Below are 21436 nucleotides of genomic sequence, written 5' to 3' on the forward strand. Positions count from 1 at the left end.
TTCACACTGCAGAAAGTTCAACAGGTGTGTAAGTCGTTGCATGGTTGAGTGCATTAGAGAAATTCCTAACCTTTCTTATGAGAAACAGCAGTCATTACAAATTAATATTTTAAAATGTCTTGTAACATCAGTAACCAAATATTTGGTTACAATATGCACCTAAATGTAGCACAGATACCGAGACTAATTTCTTTCTACTTCAGGATGAGGTGGGAATACGATGGAATTGTTACATAGAAACTTGAAAAGATTGCTGTTCAAAGAAGTTTGTGACTGACTGTGGCCAAGAGGTGTCTTGTTAGTAATGGGCTTTCCCCTGATCCTGTTGGGCAATGATTCTGCTCTTTGAAGTGTGAGGAAAATTAGGTACTACTCTCAAGCCTGGTCTGTAAAATTAGTATGGTAATTTACCCATTACAAAGTTGGGCCAACTACATAAAAGAATAGGAATTGAAATCAATTTTCACATGATTGTTTAGAAGAGAGAGCCAGCCCACCGTGTACTTAAAGGGCACAGTTGTCTGTAAAGCATAACCTCCAGGTACTTAAATTGTGTGTGTTACGGCTATTTTAAAGGAACTCCATCAACTTGAAATCAAGTCAGTTTCAAAAAAGGGAGTTAGTAAGAGTTTCACATACTATATCTGTCCCTGAATATTCAGGTCCATTTTTGTGATTTAACATTTTCCATGTTTTAAATAAGTTTTTTCTCTTCCTTGTTGCTATGTGGAAAAAACACACAGACTGAGTGTACAGAAGAAACAGAAAAACTGACTGTACCCAAAGTGCAGTCAAATGCCAAACTAAACATACTAAAATAACAGAGGAAAAATTGCTTCTTTCTCATCTCTCAGTTGTAGTAATTTCAGGTGGTAGTCATTACAATGGTAGGGACACAGTTTTCAGGCAGAATGTGGTGTGTATTTTTTAATGAAGTGTCCCTTTAAAAGTTTGTCATGCTAAACAAAGCATGTTTTATCAAAATAGGCTTTAACAATTGATTTTTTCATTTGGCTCAGTCTAATGGTATGCCAGGCTCTGATTTAACTCTAGGCAGTATGTACAGGGGAAGAGAGGGTCATTCCTGTGCAGATACAATTTGCCCAGTCTCTCCTCTCCAAGTTCTGTTTTTCCCATTAAACAGGAACTTCTGTTGTGAGTCACCATGGCTGGACCTATGTTGGGTTCCATTCCGCTTGTAAAGTAAGAAGACAAGGGTTGTACTAGCAATCTTAACACAGGGGGACCTGTTACCTGGATGGAGGAGCAACTTTGAAATAAATGAGCTGGCTCCCAACACAGAAGAGAGGCACAAAAATTGAGAGGGGTGAATTTCCTTACAAGTTTAAATGAAATCTCTGCCGTCATGGCGCGCATGACTATATATGCATGCTAGCAACCACATAAACATCAGGGGCTAGATTCACCGGAGTTCTTCTCTCTCTCTAAAATTGAAACACACCAGTGTGAGTGTAGAGTTCTTAGCTTGATAACTAGCCAGTGTTTACTCAAAGTGGACTTTTAATGTTGCAGTCAGCATCTGAGTGAAAACAGTGGGCTAGATCCTGGTCTTTGTTCCAACTGCTGTGTGTGCCACTCAAGCAATATGAGGCAGAATACCAGTTTAAACTTTATTCCTCTGGAATACGAGACCCACAGATGGTGTAGAGTCAGCATTGTGTTGAACTTTTGGCTAGGAAAAGGGGGTGTTTGGGAGAATTGTAGCAGCTCTGTCCTCTAGGGATCCCCAGCTCAGGGCAGCCTCCTCGGGGCCATTAAAGCCAGGAATAAGTTAGAGCAGACTAATGGCTGCTCTGATTTCCACTGGGGGCCAAACTAGTGCCTCTAGCTGGCCCCAAGATTGGGAAGGTGCAGACGTAGTATAAAGCCTCCTTTGAAAGCCCTTGGGCCCTGTGTGAAGCACAGCTGAGCTACTGTGGCCTTAGGCACCCTTGTATTCACACCCTACACACTACTGCAATAATATTGTAGAAAGCATGTCTTGTGAGGTTCCATATGAAATCTAACATATGCTGGTTATTCATATAATTGTAAAATGCATGTGTTAACCTTATATGTGAAGTTATGGATTCCCTGTGTATGCTGTTACTAGAACATGTTGAAGACAAGACAGTCTAGCCTAGGTACAGGTGGTAAACAGGTCTGTCCTAGACAGAGGAATGTGGGTTTACCTCAATTTACATAGTAGCAGTAAACAAAGCCATCAAGTTAACCCGCATGGTTATCCTGAACTTGAGAGAGAAAGAATTAACATGGCTTCTGCATCCCAGAGAGAAAGGGGAGATTGAATCCCCAAAGTAGCCGTCTTGACTTCTAAGACAAAGACATGCCTTAGGGATAGAAAGAACAGAGTGTGACTCCATCTTCATCCTTCACCTTAGGGGACAAAGAAATCAAGTGATTTGATCCCTATGAGGATCCTGGTCAGTAAAAGGCTGGAAAGGAGACTGTGGGTGGGAGAACAAAGACACTATTTCTGTATTAAGTTTTAGACTTTTAGATGCATGCTTTCACTTCTATGTACTTGTAACCATCTCTACCTTTAGCTCTTTTACTTGGGATTGAGTGATACCCGCTCTTTTGTTAATAAACTTGTTTTACTTTCATAATCTTCAGTGCTGTGTAAGTTCAGCAAAGTGTGTGCTTCTAGAAAGCTGACAGGTTGGAGTGTTGTATTCTGTAAAGGCCGTGAACCAAACACTTCCTCTCATTGCACCCTCACAGAGAGACTGGTCCCTGAAGAAGGACGATTTAGGGGTGAATTCAGAGCTTGAAGGGTACTAATGTCAGTTTGGGAGGAGTAACCAGGTTGGGCAAAGCCAGGGTGAGGCTTGTGGGCTGCAGCCAGGCTGTTGAGGTCGGAGCTCTGGACCAAAGATGCACAGCCATTAAGTCCTTCTTAGTTTGAGTTCTTTGCCTCTCAGGTACTTGGGGTTGCTCTTTTATTTTCTTAACTAAGCACAATAGATCACGTTGGGAAGTCCACAGTAGGCCGATAAGACAGAAGTAACCAAAGAAGTAATCCCCTACCCCCCGCCACACACTCATTGTCCTTTCCTATCCCTACCCCTTCCGTTGTCTTTTAAACATGTGGGTGTTTCTCACCGTGACTATAGTATAGTCCAAAGAAGGACTCTACAAAGATAATACCCTTCCCAAGAGCAGGTCATGTGAACAGTTATTGGCGATCACATCACACTTCAGATTTTTTTTTAGATGAGTTGTAGCTTCTGTTGCTGGGGTGTGCCAGATGTCTGTCAGTACTCATTGTCTGAAGATAGATGCAGTCTTTGGTTTTGTTTGTTTACCCTGGTTTTATAAGTTGGAGGCAATGGAGTTCTAAATTTAGCCCTCGGTACTAATAGTTGCTATTAAGTTGTGCAGAGCTCTCATTGTTCTGCGTGTTCCGGCCCTGGACCCCATACCTTGGATTAGTCTGAAATTATCCCCTCTGGCTGTGATGGAGGCTGACATATTGAAGGACTCTGAAGACGGCCACTTCTATTTTCATTGGAAGAGCAAAAGAGAAGATCTTCTTATTCTATGAACAGAAGCTGTATTTAGTGATATTTTTTTTTCTTTCATCTGTTGTAAAGAATGGGAGCAGTAGGACTATAGTAATGAAAGCTGCGGAGCCCTCTGTCTGTGAAAGTGTATTGATTTTAAGGTATGTGCAAAATTAGATTTAAAGAGCTTGACAATGAGAGAAGTGCTAGATGCTGTGCTCCTAGATTTTTTGGAGCCCAGGTAGTCCATAAAACGACTGGCCCCTCCCAACAAAATCACATATCCTATTGCTCAGAGTCTGCGATAGACTGAGTAATGACACGTAATCAGATTGGAACAAAAGGGTACAACTGTACCGCAATCACTCCTGCTATTAGGGACTGGGTTTTATTATTATTTCTTTCAGCGTTCTGCTGGATATAGCTAAAGGGGCAAAATACAAATGCTCAAGCCAAAAGAATCAGTTTTCATTTTCAGTGAGCTACTGAAAGGTTCTGTACTATAACAAGGAAGCTGCTTGAGGTCACAGAAAATAAGGACATGCAAGTTGTACCACAGCCTGTTTGTGATTGTACTCTGTGGTTCAGTGTAATGGATGGGGGAGGGGAGAAAGATGGAAGGAAAAACAATATTCAGATTTCCAGGCTAGACCTCGATACTGGTTAGAATATGCATATATGATACTGCAGTATACATTCCCAGCCACAGTTGGAGAGCTTTTCTGAGAGTGCCTTTTGTGTACAGTCTAGAAGATATGTAAGATTGCAGATTGAGAATGCAAGGGGAAAACTATAATTATAGGCAAGGAACAGCTGCTCAAAACTGTCCTACTGGCAAACACTTGAGCTGCATAATAATATTTCTGTGGCAGCCTTTTAGTTGTAACACTTAGTCCCTCGGCTGGTTGTTTTCCACGTTTAAACTGGACAAGTACTTAGTGTTTGAGTTGTAACTATTAGTTATAATATGCAGGAGTGATGAATGAACTCATGTCATGTATAGAAAAGCTGTGCTGATGGATTTATTTCATGCATGAGAGAACAGTCCTTGATCTAGACATTTGGTCTGATTCTCCTTTCATTTAAACTGGAGTAAACCAGGGGTAAGTTTAAGTTAAATGGAGTAAAGCTGGTATAAGTGAGAGGAGAATCAGACTAGTGTATGGATCAGTCTCTTGCAAAGTGGGCAAGTAGAATATTGTAAGGGAGATCACTGGGGTTTTTAGCAGGCAAGCAAAACATTTTTTTGTTTTTGTGTGTGTGTGTGTGTGTGTGTGTGTGTGTGTGTGTTTGTTTTTATCTCCAGTCCTCGTGGTAATAGGTGGGTAACTAGATGTTGCTGGTAAATTTTCATTGCACATTTGCAAGGTGTGATGGCTGTATGATGCATCTCCTGAGGGAGTTGGGAGTTTCAGAGGGTGACGGGCACCTATCTCCTTTAGGAACTTCTGAAAAATCTCACCTGTAAAGGAAAGAGCACTAATTTTGAGTTTTCATTTCTTCTGCATTGGAAACCTAGGGATCATGTCAGTTGATTGCCAATAGAGGATCCTCTTCCCCAGACTCAGTATTCATACTTACCTCTACAAGAAAAAAATCATGTTCTGAAAAGACCGGACCCATTTTGCTATGCCCAGCAGTCCTAGTTCACCAAAAACTATGCAAAATACTTGCCAATAAAGGGCTTGGGTTCCCCTAGATACTTCTTCACATTTAATTACTCAGATGCATAGTTTGTGTGTATGTGGGGCCTTCAAACCACATTACCTACCTGCTGCTCGTCAGCTGAAGGGAATGCGTCTAGCAGGCAAAAATGAGGTCTTGGCCTGATCCATCCTTTTTCTTCAAGCTACTTTAAAGAGACCACACAAGTTGTGGGAAGAGAGAACACAAATTCCTCCAGGCTACAGGCAAAGGGAGTAATGCTGCTTCCCCCCGCCACCCGGCTCCCTTCCTAATGTTTGACCCTTTTACTGCCTTTTTCATACATACCTCTCCAACCATCAGCGGCAGCCATCTTTTATGCTCCTCCACATTTCCACACTCCAGCTCTGACACCCCTGATTCCTTAGCCCATGACCAGATGCCACTCGTGCTCACTTGTCTGTCCCCTCCCAACCCAACTCCCAGTTTGGGGAGTGATTTATGAGCCATTGGATGGCCCAGGGGACTGATAAGATGGAGTGAAAATGACTGCGTGTGACCTATGTGAAATGAGTTTGGAGTGGCAACTGGCATTAACCAGCCAACTTGTTGGCAAAGACATCAAAGATCCAAGCAGTCATGAAGACTTGAACTACCCCTCATCTTTAGACTTGCTCCCCTCAGGTCTGGGTTGGTGCAGACTGGTGAGACTGTATGGGAAAGCTTGTGCTGCTGCTGCTCATGCTGTTACGTATATGTTGTGTGGTTAAATACAGAAGATCATTCTATGGCAGTGTCAGTCTGGTATCTGAATAGAGTGTTACCGTGTTTTAATCAATGTAATGTTAATTATTTTCGGAAGCCAATGAATAAATGACCACAAGTATTTTGGATCTGAATCTCCTCCACTGAATCCATCGCTTTTCATTGCCTATGATATCATGAAGTATGTTTTCATGTCCTTTGCTTTTTTTAGACTACTACCTCAATATAGCAGATGAACCTACCTCTCCTAAGAAGCCTAAGAATGCCCCTGAGCACTATGACTTTGAGAGCAGGTGTTCGGCCCTTTCCTCTGATTGGACTTCTGTGAGAATCATCCCAGAGGAAGAAATGACAGAGCACAACCTTCTGGCCATTCGAGTCATGGTAACCAGTGATGGGAGCAGGTATATAACCTATAACAAAAAATCCATCACAAAGCTGGGTCTGTTTCTCCCAGGAACAAGTTAACCACAACATGCAGTGCCTGGGTTTCTTCAGACTGTTCTCATAAAACAATTGAATATGGCACACAACAAAAACCCAACAGAGAAATCAATGGTAGTCCTTCCTGCAGCTGTTAACCTCCCCTAGACATATGACCCGCTTAGCAGGGAATTTTCAGATGTTCACATCCCATCCAAGGGCCTGAGTCACATGATCCCTGATCTAACCAAGTTCAACTATTCATTTTCCAGAAGTGACAGTATATCAATTAGAACAGTGGGAGTACAATCATGGCAAAAGTGAGTCACATGACATGCCTCCTACCTCTCAGAGAGGCTTCCCTGCCTCAGTTGTTCTTCTGGTCATATGATGGGACTTTCCATCCTTATGGAATTAGAAATCTGATCATCCTTTGAGACTTTTGTAAGGAAGCCCAAGTCTTATATAAAAATGGAGAGAACATCTTAGACTTCTGTGCTCAACTCTTGACAGAGTCCTGTAGGAGTCAACTTGCACCTCTACAATAAAGGCTAGATCTGCATTTTTCAGTGAGAGCAATTCTGCCGACTTAAAATAAAAAATCTGTTGCAAATGCAAAAATCTTTGGTTAATAAGGAGCATTATTAAAATTATAGAAATCCTTTAAAATATCCATTAACGTTCTTTTAGCATTTGCTAAAACTAGATAATGTGGTCTTAGAAAATAACTTATTTCCTACGAATGTCTTGCATAACTCTGCACTGTGTCACATGTCTGGCTATATCAGTTAATGTGCATTTCAGACAGAGGGGGGAAAAATCCATTCCAGGATTCATCTGTTACTGCCACAAGGGTAAACATAACTCAGGGGAGGAAGAGAGAAAACATTTTGTAGTATGGAGGCTTACTGTGCATTATATGCTTGGAACCGACAATAATACAGTGTGAGGGACAAGGCGGCTGACGTAATATTTTTGTATTGGACCAACATCTGTTGGTGAGAGAGACAAGCTTTTCTACGGCTGTGTAAGCTCTCTAATAATCTAGGATGGACATGGCTACAACAACATTGCATACAATAATACAGTGTGGCTGTTTGTCCTCTCCAGTGGCTGGACCACATACAGATGTTTGAATCTGCTACAGACTCTGAGCTGATGTATCCGGTCTTTTTGCTCAGGCAATAGAGACTTATGCTTTCAGATCCAGAGGTCTTTGATTTAGTCCCAGCAGGAAACCCAGCCTAGGATGGCGTTGCATCTGTCATCAGAATGGCTTGCGCCAGCTCTGCTGATATCACTTTCCTGGTATTACACTAAAGCTGTAATCATTTGCCTGACATACTAGAGAGGGTACTTCAGTCAGTAGATACTTCGCTTGCCTAAAAAGGGAGGCAAAATGAAATGGCAAGTGACAACGGACATTCCATGATTTAACGGTGCATTCTGCCCATGGGATTCTCAGTAGGAGGATGCAAATGAAAAGCTAGGTAAAATATTGCTTGCATCACAAAGGCCATTGCTTCTTAGTACTAGCTTGAGATACTTATGAATAATGACCACCTAATGAGTGAAGATCAGAGGACAAACCTCATACTGTGGTATTTATACTTTTGCCAGCCAAGGAAAATAAATACTTTTAAACAAAAATGTATTTATCAAAACTAGTGGCATTTCCATTTTCTTTTCTTATGGCACAGTGCCCAGTCACAGTGGTCAATCAATCTCCATTAATTATCTTGACTATCAAAGACTTAAACAGGGTTTAAATAAAAATAGTTTTCAGGCTTTGTCCGTTTACTAGAAATCAAATCTGATGCTCTAAGAGGAATCTATCAGCTATTGCAGGGGCGGGCAAACTTTTTGGCCTGAGGGCAGCATCGGGTTTTGGAAATTGTATGGAGGGCCAGTTAGGTGAGGGGAGCGTGGCCGGCCCTCTCTCCCCCCACCCCCTGCTTCTTGCCCCCTGACAGCCCACCCCTGGGACTCCTGTCCCATCCAACCCCCCCCCCCATTCCCTGACAGGCCCCCGGGACCCCTGCCCCATCCACGCACCCGCTCCCTGCCCCTGACTCCCAGGCTGCCCCATCCAACCCCCACCCCCTTCCTGACTGCCCCCCCCGGACCCTTGCCCCCATTCAACCCTCCTGTTCCCTGACCCCTATCCACACCCCCAGACCACCACCCCAAACTCCCCTGCCCTCTATCCAACCCCCCTGCTCCCTGCCCCCTTACCACACTGCCTGGAGCACCGGTGACTGGCGGCACTACAGCCATGCACCGTGCAGCACAGAGCACCTGGTCAGGCCACAGCTCTGCAGCTGTGCTGCCCCAGGAGCTCACAGTCCCGCTGTCCAGAGCATTGTGCTGGTGGCAGGGTGAGCTGAGGCTGCGGGGGAGGGGGAACAGCAGGGGTGGGGCCGGGACTAGCCTAGGGTGACCAGATCACACAGGTGAAATATCGGGATGTAGGGGGAGGGGAGGGAAGGGGGGAGCAAAAAAAAAAAAAAAAAAAAGCCGGTGGTGGAGCAAAAAAAAGCCGCCAGAACAGCCGCCGGAGCTCCACGCCCCGCCCTGCCCCCCCTCCCCACACCAGTATGCCTCCGCTCCGTCTCCACCTCCCCCCCTCCCTCCAGCACTTGCGCCGCCATACAGCTGATCAGTGCAAGCCTGGGAGGGAGGGGGGAGGAGGAGGAAAGCAGCGTGCTTGGGGAAGAGGCGGGGCCAGGGTGGGGATTTGGGGAAGGATCCAATGGGGCAGTGAGGGAACGGGGCGGGCGTGAGCTCCCTGCGGGCTCCACTCCGCCTGTGAGCGGAGGCAAAATATTGGGACAATTCGCTTCCCAACCGAAGGTAGGTTGGGATGTGGGACAAATAAGCAAATATCGGACAGTCCCGATAAAATCAGGACATCTGGTCACCCTAGGCTAGCCTCCCAGGCCAGGAGCTCAGGAGCCGGGCAGGAGGGTCCTGCGGGCCAGATGTGGCCCACAGGCCATAGTTTGCCTACCTCTGCTTTAAGGGTAGTGGTGGGGGGGGGGGGTTGTAGCCTTCTGCTCCTCCAAAATTTCTCTACCTCACTTTCCCCTTCTCATCTTCTTCCCACACTATCTGTGCTACAACCATGAACCATCCACTCCTCAGGACAAGGGCTCACTGAGCACCCTGTCTACTCCTAACAAATAACAATGCACCAGGCTCATGTCAGCCCAGGGCTATTAGCTGCACAAATAGGGTGATAATGCCAGTTCCCAGTTGGTCATGAGACAGACTTCAACAATCACCAACTTCATTCATATCTAAAGCCTGTCCAGTCCTGTGGTTGCCTGGGGAATTGGAATAAACGTCCTGGGTGGGCCTGACTCTCTGGCTGGATTTGCCAGGGTTCGTGTAGCAATGGTTCTTGTCATGAAAGGCGGCGGGAGGGGGTTCCCTGGCACAGCCCCAGGGAACTCTAAGGAGGAGTTTGGGTGGTGGTGGCCCCTGGGTTAGTCCCACTTGGGAAAGCTTTTTAGTGACATTACTCTGCCTTCATTCATCATGTGGACAGGTAGACATGGTGAAAACCCGCCTTTCTACTCAACTTCAGCTTTGTTTATGCTAAACCATTTTCTGAACCAAATACAAATTGAACCAACTCTTAGTATCCTGAAAATGTCAGGTTAAAACCCCGATTCTGGGTGTATTCATGCTCAACCCAAATTTGAAACTCCGGCCTAATGTCTAATTGCGTTTATCACTGTGCTGTATTTAGCATGTACCATTAAAATCACAAAGTAAAAATAATAATAATAAATTATTTATTTAAGAAACTGTTCAGTCCAGGGCACTGCAGAATTATTATTATTATTAAGGAAAAAGCCAGAAATTATATTCACATTACCATTATATCTTGTTGCTAGCATGATGGGCATTAGACATTCAGGTATTTCCCCCTCTTCATTTAACAGCAGGCTTGTAGGAAGACACACTTAACTTGTTCAGGACAAAGACGACCCACTATAATTCAAAAGGAGACTCTGACTCTCAGCAGCAGATTTCAGACTTTGAATATAATTGTCCATGGCTATCATGGTCTTAATCAGAGTTATAAAACTATTGGGTCTATTGCAGTTTTCAGGACATAGTATTGTCAGCAAATTACATTCCCAGAGCAAAAAATAAATGTGGGGATGGAGGCCAGCTGTAAAAAGTTACATTATATCACACACTTTGCTGTCAGGATTTATTGCATTAAAGGTGATACTTGTAATTAAACCCATAGCATGTGTTTTCTAAAATGTTTGACTTTCTCATTTTATTTTATATTTTTAGTTCAGAGCTGGAATCTGATTTTTATGGTGACTCATTGAATTCTGAAATTAGTGAAGGACAGATCTCATTGCCGGAGCATGTGTCCCATACAAACCCCATAAGAAAGCATGCATTGCTGACCACCAGTTCTGTGAAGGAAGAAGAGTGCTGTGAAAAGTCCAAAGCTGCTGATGGTAAGTGAATCCACTGTAAATAAACTAGCCCAAGCCAGTTATGCTCCAGCTACTAAGCCTGTTTGCTGTTTCTGAGGGTGTTGTCAAAGCAGATAGGATCTTGTTGGTATTATCAGTGATGCAGTAAGTTTATAACCTATAAATACTATCTTAATTCTTTGGAAGACTTCTTGTCACGGTTCACTGCCTCTAGATACTGTAACAGGATCCAGCAAAATCCTCTTTTCCCTCTTTACATATTGTTTCAATCAAATAACTAAACCCCTATGAACCAGCAGTGTGAACATAGGCTCATGTAATGAAGGAACTGTTCAGTCCAGGGCACTGCAGAATTCTTAATTCTGATCTTGATTCTAAATAGTGTCGTGAGAGTTTGCACAACAATTAGGGTTGCCAGTTTGGGTTGGACGTATTCCTGGAGGTTTCATCATGTGACATCTTTAATTAAAGATTTATCTTTAATACCTGGAAACTCCAGAATAATCCTGGACGGTAGGCAACATTAACAACAATAGGAGTATCTTATCTACCCTAGAGGGCTCTACAGAAACAGACAACAATGCCTTGGTATCAAGGTACCTAAAGCAGTTCTGTCCCCATGCTTAACTCATGAGATGAATCCTTTCCTTGTGACACAATGTCGGGACACTCCGATAGAGGCCCATATAATACATGCTGTGTTGCCTAGGCATAGCAGGGATGAGTCAGTGTCCTCACGGGAAGCAAGGAGGGTGCTCAATTTAATTTATTTCTAGATCTGTGACTGATTAGAAGTTTTTCTCCATTGAAAGACTCCATTGGGGGGCAGGATAGCTCAGTGGTTTAAGCATTGACCTCCTAAACCCAGGGTTGTGAGTTCAATCTTTGAGGGGGCCATTTAGGGATCTAGGGCAAAATCAGTACTTGGTCCTGCTAGTGAAGGCAGGGGGCTGGACTCAATGACCTTCAAGGTCCCTTTCAGTTCTAGGAGATAGGATATCTCCATTATATTTATTTATTTAAAATATAATGGGGGGAAAGGTTGTAACCAGAGTGAAGGCAATTAGACACTCAAGAGCTGTATAGATAGGCGGTTCTATCTGGAGCCAGAGTTCAGAGGAGAAATTCAGAACTGGAACTTGTTTAATAATTAAAAAAACACAACTGTCTCTGAAGAGCTATTGCCAACTAGTAGGAGCTATATCATGTTGTGTGGTTCAATCATAACAATCTGAGGCCTTGAAGAATCCTTTGTGGGTCATGGCAGAAGAAAGGGGCTTGGCCAGGGTTTTGATCTGTTTGCGCAATCTGGAAGGGTTAACACTAGAATCTGGAGAGCACTTTTCAAGAACTTGTGGCAGAACAAGAACAGAGGTAGATAAATCTCCATTGCTGCATGATTCCCACCTACCAGTAATAGTAAAAGAACTGGAGTAGCCTCCAGCAAGTCTTGGAAAAGGAATACTGTCCTGCTTTTAAAGGGAAGTTCAAACCCCATCCCCCTACTCTTAACACAAAGAAGCCAAGTGCAGCCAGCCTGAAATGTGTAACCCCCCCCAACTTCTCCAAGCTCATTATCAGAAGCAAGCTCCCCACAGACCGGGACTCACCAACTCAAAGCGGCACCAGGCCCTGCCAGAACAGATGCAAAACCTACATATATATCTCCACTGTTACGATGATCAACACCTCCCCACAACACACCTTTCAAGATCCATGGATCCTACACATGCCTATTACAACATGTGGTATACTTCCTCCAGTGCACTAAATGCCACAATAACTGGTGAAATCAGACAATCACTACACTGTCGAATGAACTCTCATAGGAAAATAAGACAAACACCTGTGGGTGAATACTTTTCATAGAGCAATTGCTCTATATCTGACCTATCAGACCTCATACTCCAAGGAAACCTGCACAAACTTCCAAAAGACAAGCTTGGGAGCTTAAATTCATTACTCTGCCAGACACTAAAATCATGGACTGAAACAGAGACACTGGATTTATGACTTATTACTACAATCTGTAACCCACTAACCCCCTCTTTTTGTCCTATAACTTCAAAAAAGTTAACAGGTCACCCAACCCTGAATGATCCCTTACAATATATGCTAAACTATTTATGCTAAACAACCTGTTCCACCTTGCATTTTGCTGTGATGCTCGGAGTACCTTTGCCAAACCTCAAGAACAAGCTCTGTGTAGCTTGAAAGCTTGTCTCTTTCTCACCCACCTTGTCTCAGTTTGAAATATCTGCAATTAATGACATAGAACCCTTGGCTGCAGCATAAGTATGGGATCTGGAGGAGATGGAGCAAGAAAATGATTCAGCAGGTGTTTTCATTTACAGATTAGATGATGCAGGCGGGAACCAATAACTTGTTTAGCTGCAGTGGCTGGATAGTAATCAGGATGGATTTGGGATGGGTGAAACTTTTCTGCTGGGCTAGGGAAAAAAATAGACAGATGATGAATAGGTAGATAAATTGTTAGAGGGAAAAATAAAAGAAAACCATTGTTTAAGATTAAAGGAGGTAGGAAAGAAGGATGGTATAAGAGTAAACGAACCAGAGCGCAAAACAGGAATGAAAGAGTGAATGCCACAATGTCAGGAAGCTTTTCCTGTTTCCCCCTGAGCTCTAACCTCTTATCCTGTCTCTCTCCCAAGAACACCTTTCTACCAAGGGTCCCAGGCATAACCACCAGACACTACTGAATTAGCCCCATTAATGTGTAGACCAGATATTTACCATTGCAAAGGCCTGGTTTTGCTATTTTTACCTGGATTTAACATGGTCTGGCCTCTGTGCAGACTGTATTGTAACCAGATTTATGAAGCTGCTTTTACTTTAGGCCTAGTCTGTGCTTTGTGTGTTCAGTTTCTAAAGGTTGTTAGAAGAGGATAAAATCTGCTAACGCTCCTGGATGTCATAATGTTGTTTCAACTTAATTTGTATATTTAAAATATGTGGATATGTTAACACAACAGTATTCCTGGAATTCTTAACAGGTTTTACTTTTAAATAGGAGCACTTTATAGTTTGTAATTGACTGGGTTCTTTAATTCCCCTCTCTGCCCTCCCCACTCCCCATCCCCACTTCACTGTGTTCCAAGCTTCTACTGCCTTTAATGGGAGGTTGCTGAGAGGAATACCATGTAGCATTAACTCCTCCCACTATTCCTTCATGTGAGGGGACTCTGCCAGCATGTGACACAGTGGCAGTGAACTCTCAGGGAAGTAATCTGGTTTAAAAAAAAACCCCAAAAGCATGCTTAATACAAAAGGCAAAGACTCTTGCATATCTTGTTAATTAACTGTTTTACTAAGGAGTTCCTTGTTTAGTGCAACAATGAATCACAACACATGCCCACCAGAACATGTCCACATTGTAATATAATGAGGGCAGTCCTCTCTCCCACTCCATTCTATCCAAACTACTACTTCTAAAGTCATCTTCCTCTCTACTCCCTCTCTAGTCTATATCTGACCCATCAGTCTTCATGTTCACTGGAAACCTGCACAACACTTTCAAAAGACGAGCCTGGGAGCTTAAACTCGTAACTCTGCTTGACACTAAAAATCAGGGACTGAATAAAGACTCTGATTTTATGACTTATTAGAACAACCTGTAACCCACAAGCCCCCTTTTTTTGTCCTATGACTTCAGAGGGGTTAACAGGCCACTCTACTATGAATGGTCCTCACATACAAGGTACTACATACTGTCATCCCCCACCTGCATCTTTGCCCTCTGTCACCCCAATTTTCTCTTCCCCTTTGTCCCCTTCTTCCCCAGTATGCATGAGGTTATGTTCCTGCTCTCTCGTTCTCTTGGTAGCTATGAGGTGAAGCCAACGTTCTTTCTGGGATAAGCTGTCCGAAATTAAGTTTACTGCATTTTGTGTATCCCTATGGAAAGGTTAAATACTTTTTAAAAAATAAGCCACTGTTTGGACGCTGGGCTTTTTTCTTTGGTGGTTAATATACCACCACATGAGTAAGAGAAACAGTGACCACACTAGACATGAACTATGTAATACAAATGGGCTTCTGTGATGTAAACAATTTGGTAAAAGTTAACTATAACATATGAAGGAGAATGCAAATAAAATAGTTGTAAGGATTGGCTTTGTGGTTAGCACTTGTTGGTGAGTGTTGCCCTCTATTGGCAAAAGTCTGCATTTTTTTAAATGCAGCTTCTTGCACACCAGCTGCTCAGAGCAACTGGTTAAAAATCAGGCCTAATGATTTTACAGAGCAAAAAATGTCATGTTGCAAGTCCTGTTACCTTACAATAGTGAGAATTATTTTCTCAGTGGTTCAGCATTAGGACACACTGCCCCTCAGTTTACTTTTCACCGAGGTCTCTGTCTGTAGGATTTTACTTCACCAAAACAACAGCAGGAGGCAGGTGCAGGTGATTCGGAGGGCAGAAGCAGCAGGGCTCCAGAGAAGAGGGGGAATATGCACTATGTACTCTGTCTGCTTCTTTCAGAATAGAACAATTACAACGTTCTGTACTGGCATTATGACTCTCTTACCATGTTTAAACTAGTTTTATAGAAAGTCTAGTTTTGTAATAACTCTCTCTATTTGCTTAGCTTGTTAACAATGTCTCTTTCCTATTTCTCTGAAGCACTACAAAGAGCCAATAGTTTCCACTCCTCTACACTGAATAAATACCAGAATTGGAGAAGAAAAATTCAGTCTAGTAAGTAAAGCCTTAGAATCAATTGAATTTTCTATTTGTTCAGTAGCGTTTGGTTGTATTCCTCTTACTCAAAGGCCTGTTTAGTTACCTTTTATGGTAGGAACTGGGTTAAAGTTGTATGTATTTGAGCCTTTTCTAGTAATAAAGAAGGAAATGGAGATTTTAAAAGCCCAGAAAATATTAAAACAGACTCCCATCTTGTGTGATTGTTTCTTAGATAGTGGATTAATCTACTGAACAATGTACTCTGTCGTGTGTACAGTATGTATTATGACTCATTCTTTGTGATTCCAGTACTCAAAGGATCAGTCATTAAACTTATATAGTCTGGACTCTGGGCAGCCTTGGCTGCATGTATAGTCTAAATGCTTGTATGAGGAAAGCTCAGTGATCGTTGTGCAATCCCCTTTGAAGTTACATAGTTACGATTTAAGGCTGTGTTTTGTGTGTGTTGGTCTCCTTAGTCCACAGCCTCTCATGATTTACACAGATGAAGTAGAAAAAGGAGGTTTTAAGGTAAGAGGTTTTAAGGCTTCTGACTCAGAAGCAGTTTGGTGAGACAAGGCCTCACAGCATCACCTCAGACTAGGGAAGGCCATGATGAGTCGACATACATACAGCTGGGATGTGGAAGTGTGGCGTGAGCAGAGCATTGGGAAATGGATAGGAAACCACTGGAGGTGATTGAGGGCGGTGGTGATATGTTCTTATGGTGTGGCTGCCACACTCAATCAGAGGATTAGGAAAACCCTGGGAGAGGGGTTTGAAGAAGGATTTCAGCAGAGACGGAATGAAGGTAGGTAAGAGTAAGTTCTAGCTATAACCCAGAGGTAGCCATAAGGCAGACATACAGAGGAAAGAGATGATGAGGCTGGATGATTGTGTTTGGGATCAGGAGTATTCCCAGGTGTAAATGTATTTGCTCTTGTCACGTTGTTTTATGGAAAGTGAATCAGTAACAAATTGAGTGAAATGAAACAAATGTTAGAGCTCAATCCTGCCAGGAGCTGAGCATCTCCTGGAAGAGCGGAGAGCCTTCAGCTCCCAATTAAATTCACCCCTGTGCATAATGGCAGCACAAGGTCTGTGCAATACTCACATGAGCACTATTTTGAGAGCATAAGTGGCACATATGCCCATTGTGCTAACCCTTTTCACAGGAGAGAATTTCACTCAAACTGGAAGATATTTAGTGAGTGAAACAGGGATAAGGGGTTCTGTTATAACTGATTTTAAGGGATAAGAACATAAGAACGGCCATACTGGGTCACACCAAAGGTCCATCTAGCCCAGTATTGTGTCTTCTGACAGTGGCCAGTGCCAGGTGCTTCAGAGGGAATGAACAGACCAGGTAATCATCCAGTGATGGTTTACATTGTTCTGTTTTTTATTCTATGTTCCATCATTCTGATAATTTTATCTCTTGCTTTTGTTTCTTTGTTATGAGTATTTTATAGCACTTAGTTGTGAGTTTTTGTGGTTTGTCTGTAATACAAAGGAAATTATATTTTAAAAAAAAGTATTAGCACAAACACGTCGCAGATATGTTCTCAGTTATATCACCGAGTAAAGAGACTTGTTGTAGTGCTTTCCAACGACAAGTACTTGCAATAACTTGTAATTCTCCAAACAAGAAGATTCCCTCCCCCTACACTTAGGGGTACAAATACACTGGTGCACTCAACTAGATGGCAGCGGCTCCACGTCTACCTAATTATTTCTGTGCTCTTGTTTAGGCTCCCAGTAGGTTCTATGCTTTTGAGCACCACCTGGTGAAAATATCCCCATGCACACATGTGTAGCATTGCCAGTTAGATGGGAAGCATTGCATATTTTACAGCATATCCTTTTGATAGCTACTAATGTAACCAAAGGAAGGAATACTGCACCAGCAGAGGAGCAAAGGAGAAGGGTACTACCTCGTCTGCCCCCAAAATAATTTCATTTAAGGGAGTCTGATCCACTGACTTTAATGGAGGTTGGGTCAGGCCTGGGTTAGATCCCAAGCAGCACTGGTGGCAAGAGGATTGATAATAGAGTAATTCTTCTAGTATCCAGGTCTGAATCAAATGATTCATCTTCTCCTATCAGTTAGTGAACTTCCCCTTTTCTGCAACTAGTCTGCAGGGTGTGAGGCGTCTTCTGTTACCTGCCTAGATCAATAATATTGGCACTGGAGTTTTGGTCTGTTTTTGAGAGGTATCATGACCGAGCTTTAGCAATAATTGTAAATTTGCTTGAGTCCACCTGCCTTCCCAAAGTACTAAAGGAGACATTCGTGCCACAGGCAGGAAATCAGTTAGACCTGGATTTTAGAGAGACAAGGTAGGTGAGGTAATATGTTTTATTGGACCAACTTCTGGTAGTGAGACCAACTTCTGCTTAAGCATCAAAGCCTTATCCAGCCATGGGAAAGGGCCTGGCTTCAGTGTGTGATGATGGTAGCACTTTGTCTGCTTTTAGCTGAGCCCCTTCCTAGATGTGGAGGTTAGTGCTACCCCTCCCATTAGTACTCAAATGCCTGTTGCCTTCAGAGAATTAATAAAAACAAGTACAATCCCTGTTTTCCCCTTAGAAGTCAGTATCAGGGCACGCTTGTGCCTCACTGGCAAACCAGAATGTTTGGCTTGGGATCAGAAACATGCTTTTGAAAATTAGTAAGAAGCTTTCCTAGAAATATTCTTGTGATTCTTACTTCACATGTCTACCAGCCAGACTGAAGGATGGATCTATCCCGGGGTGGGCAAACTTTTAGGTCTGAAGGCCGCATCGGGTTTCCAAAATTGTATGGAGGGCCGGTTAGCGGAGGCTGTGCCTCTCCAAACAGCCAGTCGTGATCCGGCCCCAGCCCCGCCCCCTATCTGGCCCCTCCTGCTTCTCACCCCTGACAGCCCCCCCAGAACTCCTGCCCCATCCAACCCCCCCATTCCCTGTCCCCTGACAGCCCCTGAACACCCGCCCCTGACTGTCCCCCGCCACCCCATCCAACCCCTCTTCTCATTCCTGACTGTCCCCACAGGACCCCTGCCCGATCCAACCACCCCTTCTCCCTGACCACCCCTGGAACTCCTGCCCCTGACTGCCCCCTGCTGCCCCATCCATCCCCCTGTCTCATTCCTGACTTCCCCCACAGGACTCCTGCCCCCATTCAACCCCCTCCCTGCCCTCTGACCTCCCCGACCCCTATCCACACACCCCCCCGCCCCCTGACCATCCTCCTGTACTCCCCTGCCCTCTATCCAACCCCCCTGCTCCCTGCCCCCTTACCGCGCTGCCTGGAGCACCGGTGGCTGGCGGCGCTATAGCCGTGCCGCCCGGCTGGAGCCAGCCACGCCACCGCACAGCACAGAGCCAAGCCGGACTCAGCAGCTGTGTTGCCTCAGGAGCTTGAAGCCCTGCCACCCAGAGCATTGCGCCGGCGGTGGAGCGAGCTGAGGCAGCAGGGGAGGGGGGACTGCAGGGGAGGGGCTGAGGGCTAGCCTCCTGGGGCAGGAGCTCAGGGGCTGGGCAGGAGGGTCCCGTTGGCTGGATGTGGCCCACGGGACGTAGTTTGCCTCCCCACCTCTGATCTATCCTCTCCCATGTACCCGAGCCTCAGATTATAGTTCCAGTTCGATAGCTCCAGATATCTAAATATGGGAGTGTTGAAAAAAATCTGAACAATAAATAGTAATTAACCTGGCAGTCACTGGAAAGTGAACAAGTGGGAACAGCTGACGCTTATTCATAACCTGCCCGATGTAGAGGAATCTGGTTCTCCACCCATGGAATAGCTTGCAAATCCCAGGAGAGTAAACTGTCAGAATATTTCATGGTTGTGATAGGATGATCCCACCAAACAGGGGAGGTTAACAAATTGAAACATATTCTAGTCCTCCAAAGGAAGATTCATGACAAATGAATCACCAACTCCTCCAGGGGGAAATTCAACAAGGCAACCATCAGATCTTCAATAGACCTTTTAATTCACATTCTAGCCCAGCCTTCCATCTGGACAGATACCTTAGCTACCTACGCTAACTAGAAATACTAAGTCCCCTTATTGTGAGGGATTCACAAGCTTGTGACAGCTGCTAAGTAGTGACAGGTAGTTGAGGCAGGAAAAAGCTTCCATGTCCCATGTTGATAAGGAAGTTGGGTCCAACTTCTTGGGGATATGGACTGGGGTAGAAGGAAGTCTGGCAACATCAGAGCTAGAGTTGCCATAATTTAAATTTAGATATATAAAGCCATTGTTATAAACTGGTGGAGGTTATCCGAGACCTACTTCCTTCCTAACACTTCCCACATAAGTCTTGGCTACCTTAAGACTCGGGACTGTCTTTGAAAACATCCACAAAGAACTTTGTGGATTTATTCATGTTCTGCATCCATAGTTGACTAAAAAGACTTAAAACAAAAACTGGCCTCAGTTGATCTTTGGTTTAAAAATCACACAAGAAAAATGCTTAATCCAGGTTTAAAAGAAAAAAGGCCAGGGGGCATTTCTTAATTCCAGCTCATTTTCAGCTTGTTCTCGACAAGCACATTACCTTCTTAATTAAATTTTTGCCTATTAATTTTGCTTTGCTTTATTAAACCCTCCTGTGTACCTCTGGAAGGAGTCTCTAGAGGGAGCTAAAAGCCTTTTGAAAGGAAGCAGTGTGATTTATCAATTTGTCAAAACCTCAAGTCTGCTGCTGCAATGAGCAGCAACATACTGTCAGCATACCCTGAACACAAAAGAAAGGCATTTGTCCCTCTCTAGGAGGAAGACTGTGTGACTTCACTTCCTTGTAGAATTTACTACCTGATTACAGGACTTTGTCACTCATCTCAGAAAAATATTAGTCCCCTTTTCAGACTTTTTCCCTAACCATACATTGCTCATAAATTACTTAAAATATATAGTCTAAAAAGCCTATTTTTGATGGCCTCAAAGATCCAATGCAGGCAATTGCCCTTCTAAATCTTAAGACTTCTGTCTTTCAGCAGTGTGGACTTCCACACTTTTAACTTGTGATGTCTAAATCAACAAATTTCATTTTTACCACCTGAAGAATCTGGCTATATCCTAAGAGTTAAAGGGTCCTAATTTGAATGCTACTTAAACATAGTTATATCCACACAGAATCCACTGAATTCTGGGGGAGTCCCTGTGGGAGTAACTTTACAGTGGGGTGTAGCTGTGTAGGATCCAGGGCCCTAGGGTCTAAGCCTATGACCTGTACTCTGCATTACAATCGACCCTGTTGAAAGAACTGGATTTCCTCCAGTGCACTGAGCTGTAATACTTACATATGTTAATAAATGCCCCCAGGTACTCCAAGCTGTACAGACATGAATATATTCGTCATTCACAAGTCTGTTGGCAAACCTAATTCCATATTCTGCTGTTCGACTTCTGTGATCTGAGGATCCATATTTCAATAAACAACATCTCTTGGGTTGCAGAGAACAAAAACATTTCCCCTCATTACACATTAAATAAAAGGCCCTCTGACAGAAGCTGCTTCTGATCCCTGCTGTGATTAATTGGCACCTCCAGGAGCAGCACTCATCCTCTCAGTCAAGGAGGGGAAGAGCTGCCCCTGGGTTTGACTGAGCAGAACCAGAGGCTCGATGAGAAATAGTAGTGTAGTGATAGGTTCTTTAAGTGTCCCGTGAGTCTTGGAGGGAAAATGGGCATTCTAAATCTTCTCTTCTACCCAACAAAACATTCTCCCCAGTCATCTGTCCTGTAATTGTGTTCCTTGCTGTGGCAGGTATGAGTTTATGTAGTTGTACCAAAGGAACCTGACACCACCAGAAGGGTACTTTCAAAGTATCAGAATCATGACAGTCTTTTTCCAAAGAATAAACAAGAGCAACAGCATTGGATAGAAGTGTTTCAGAAACTTTATCGGCAACATCAC

The 21436-nt window shown here is 43.7% G+C and overlaps 1 protein-coding gene across 1 annotated transcript in view; it reads left to right on the plus strand.

Moving 5' to 3' along the window:
• The window catches only part of MICAL2 (microtubule associated monooxygenase, calponin and LIM domain containing 2), a 192836-nt gene that overhangs the window by 135935 nt on the left and 35465 nt on the right, over window positions 1–21436 (plus strand). The window contains exons 26-29 of the mRNA XM_054026154.1: window positions 3618–3688; window positions 6119–6340; window positions 10674–10846; window positions 15468–15542. Coding sequence (XP_053882129.1) covers window positions 3618–3688; window positions 6119–6340; window positions 10674–10846; window positions 15468–15542 — 541 coding nt within the window. The remainder of the gene's footprint in view (window positions 1–3617; window positions 3689–6118; window positions 6341–10673; window positions 10847–15467; window positions 15543–21436) is intronic.

The sequence above is a fragment of the Malaclemys terrapin genome, chromosome 4 (assembly GCF_027887155.1).
Source record: "Malaclemys terrapin pileata isolate rMalTer1 chromosome 4, rMalTer1.hap1, whole genome shotgun sequence".
NCBI lineage: Eukaryota > Metazoa > Chordata > Testudines > Emydidae > Malaclemys > Malaclemys terrapin.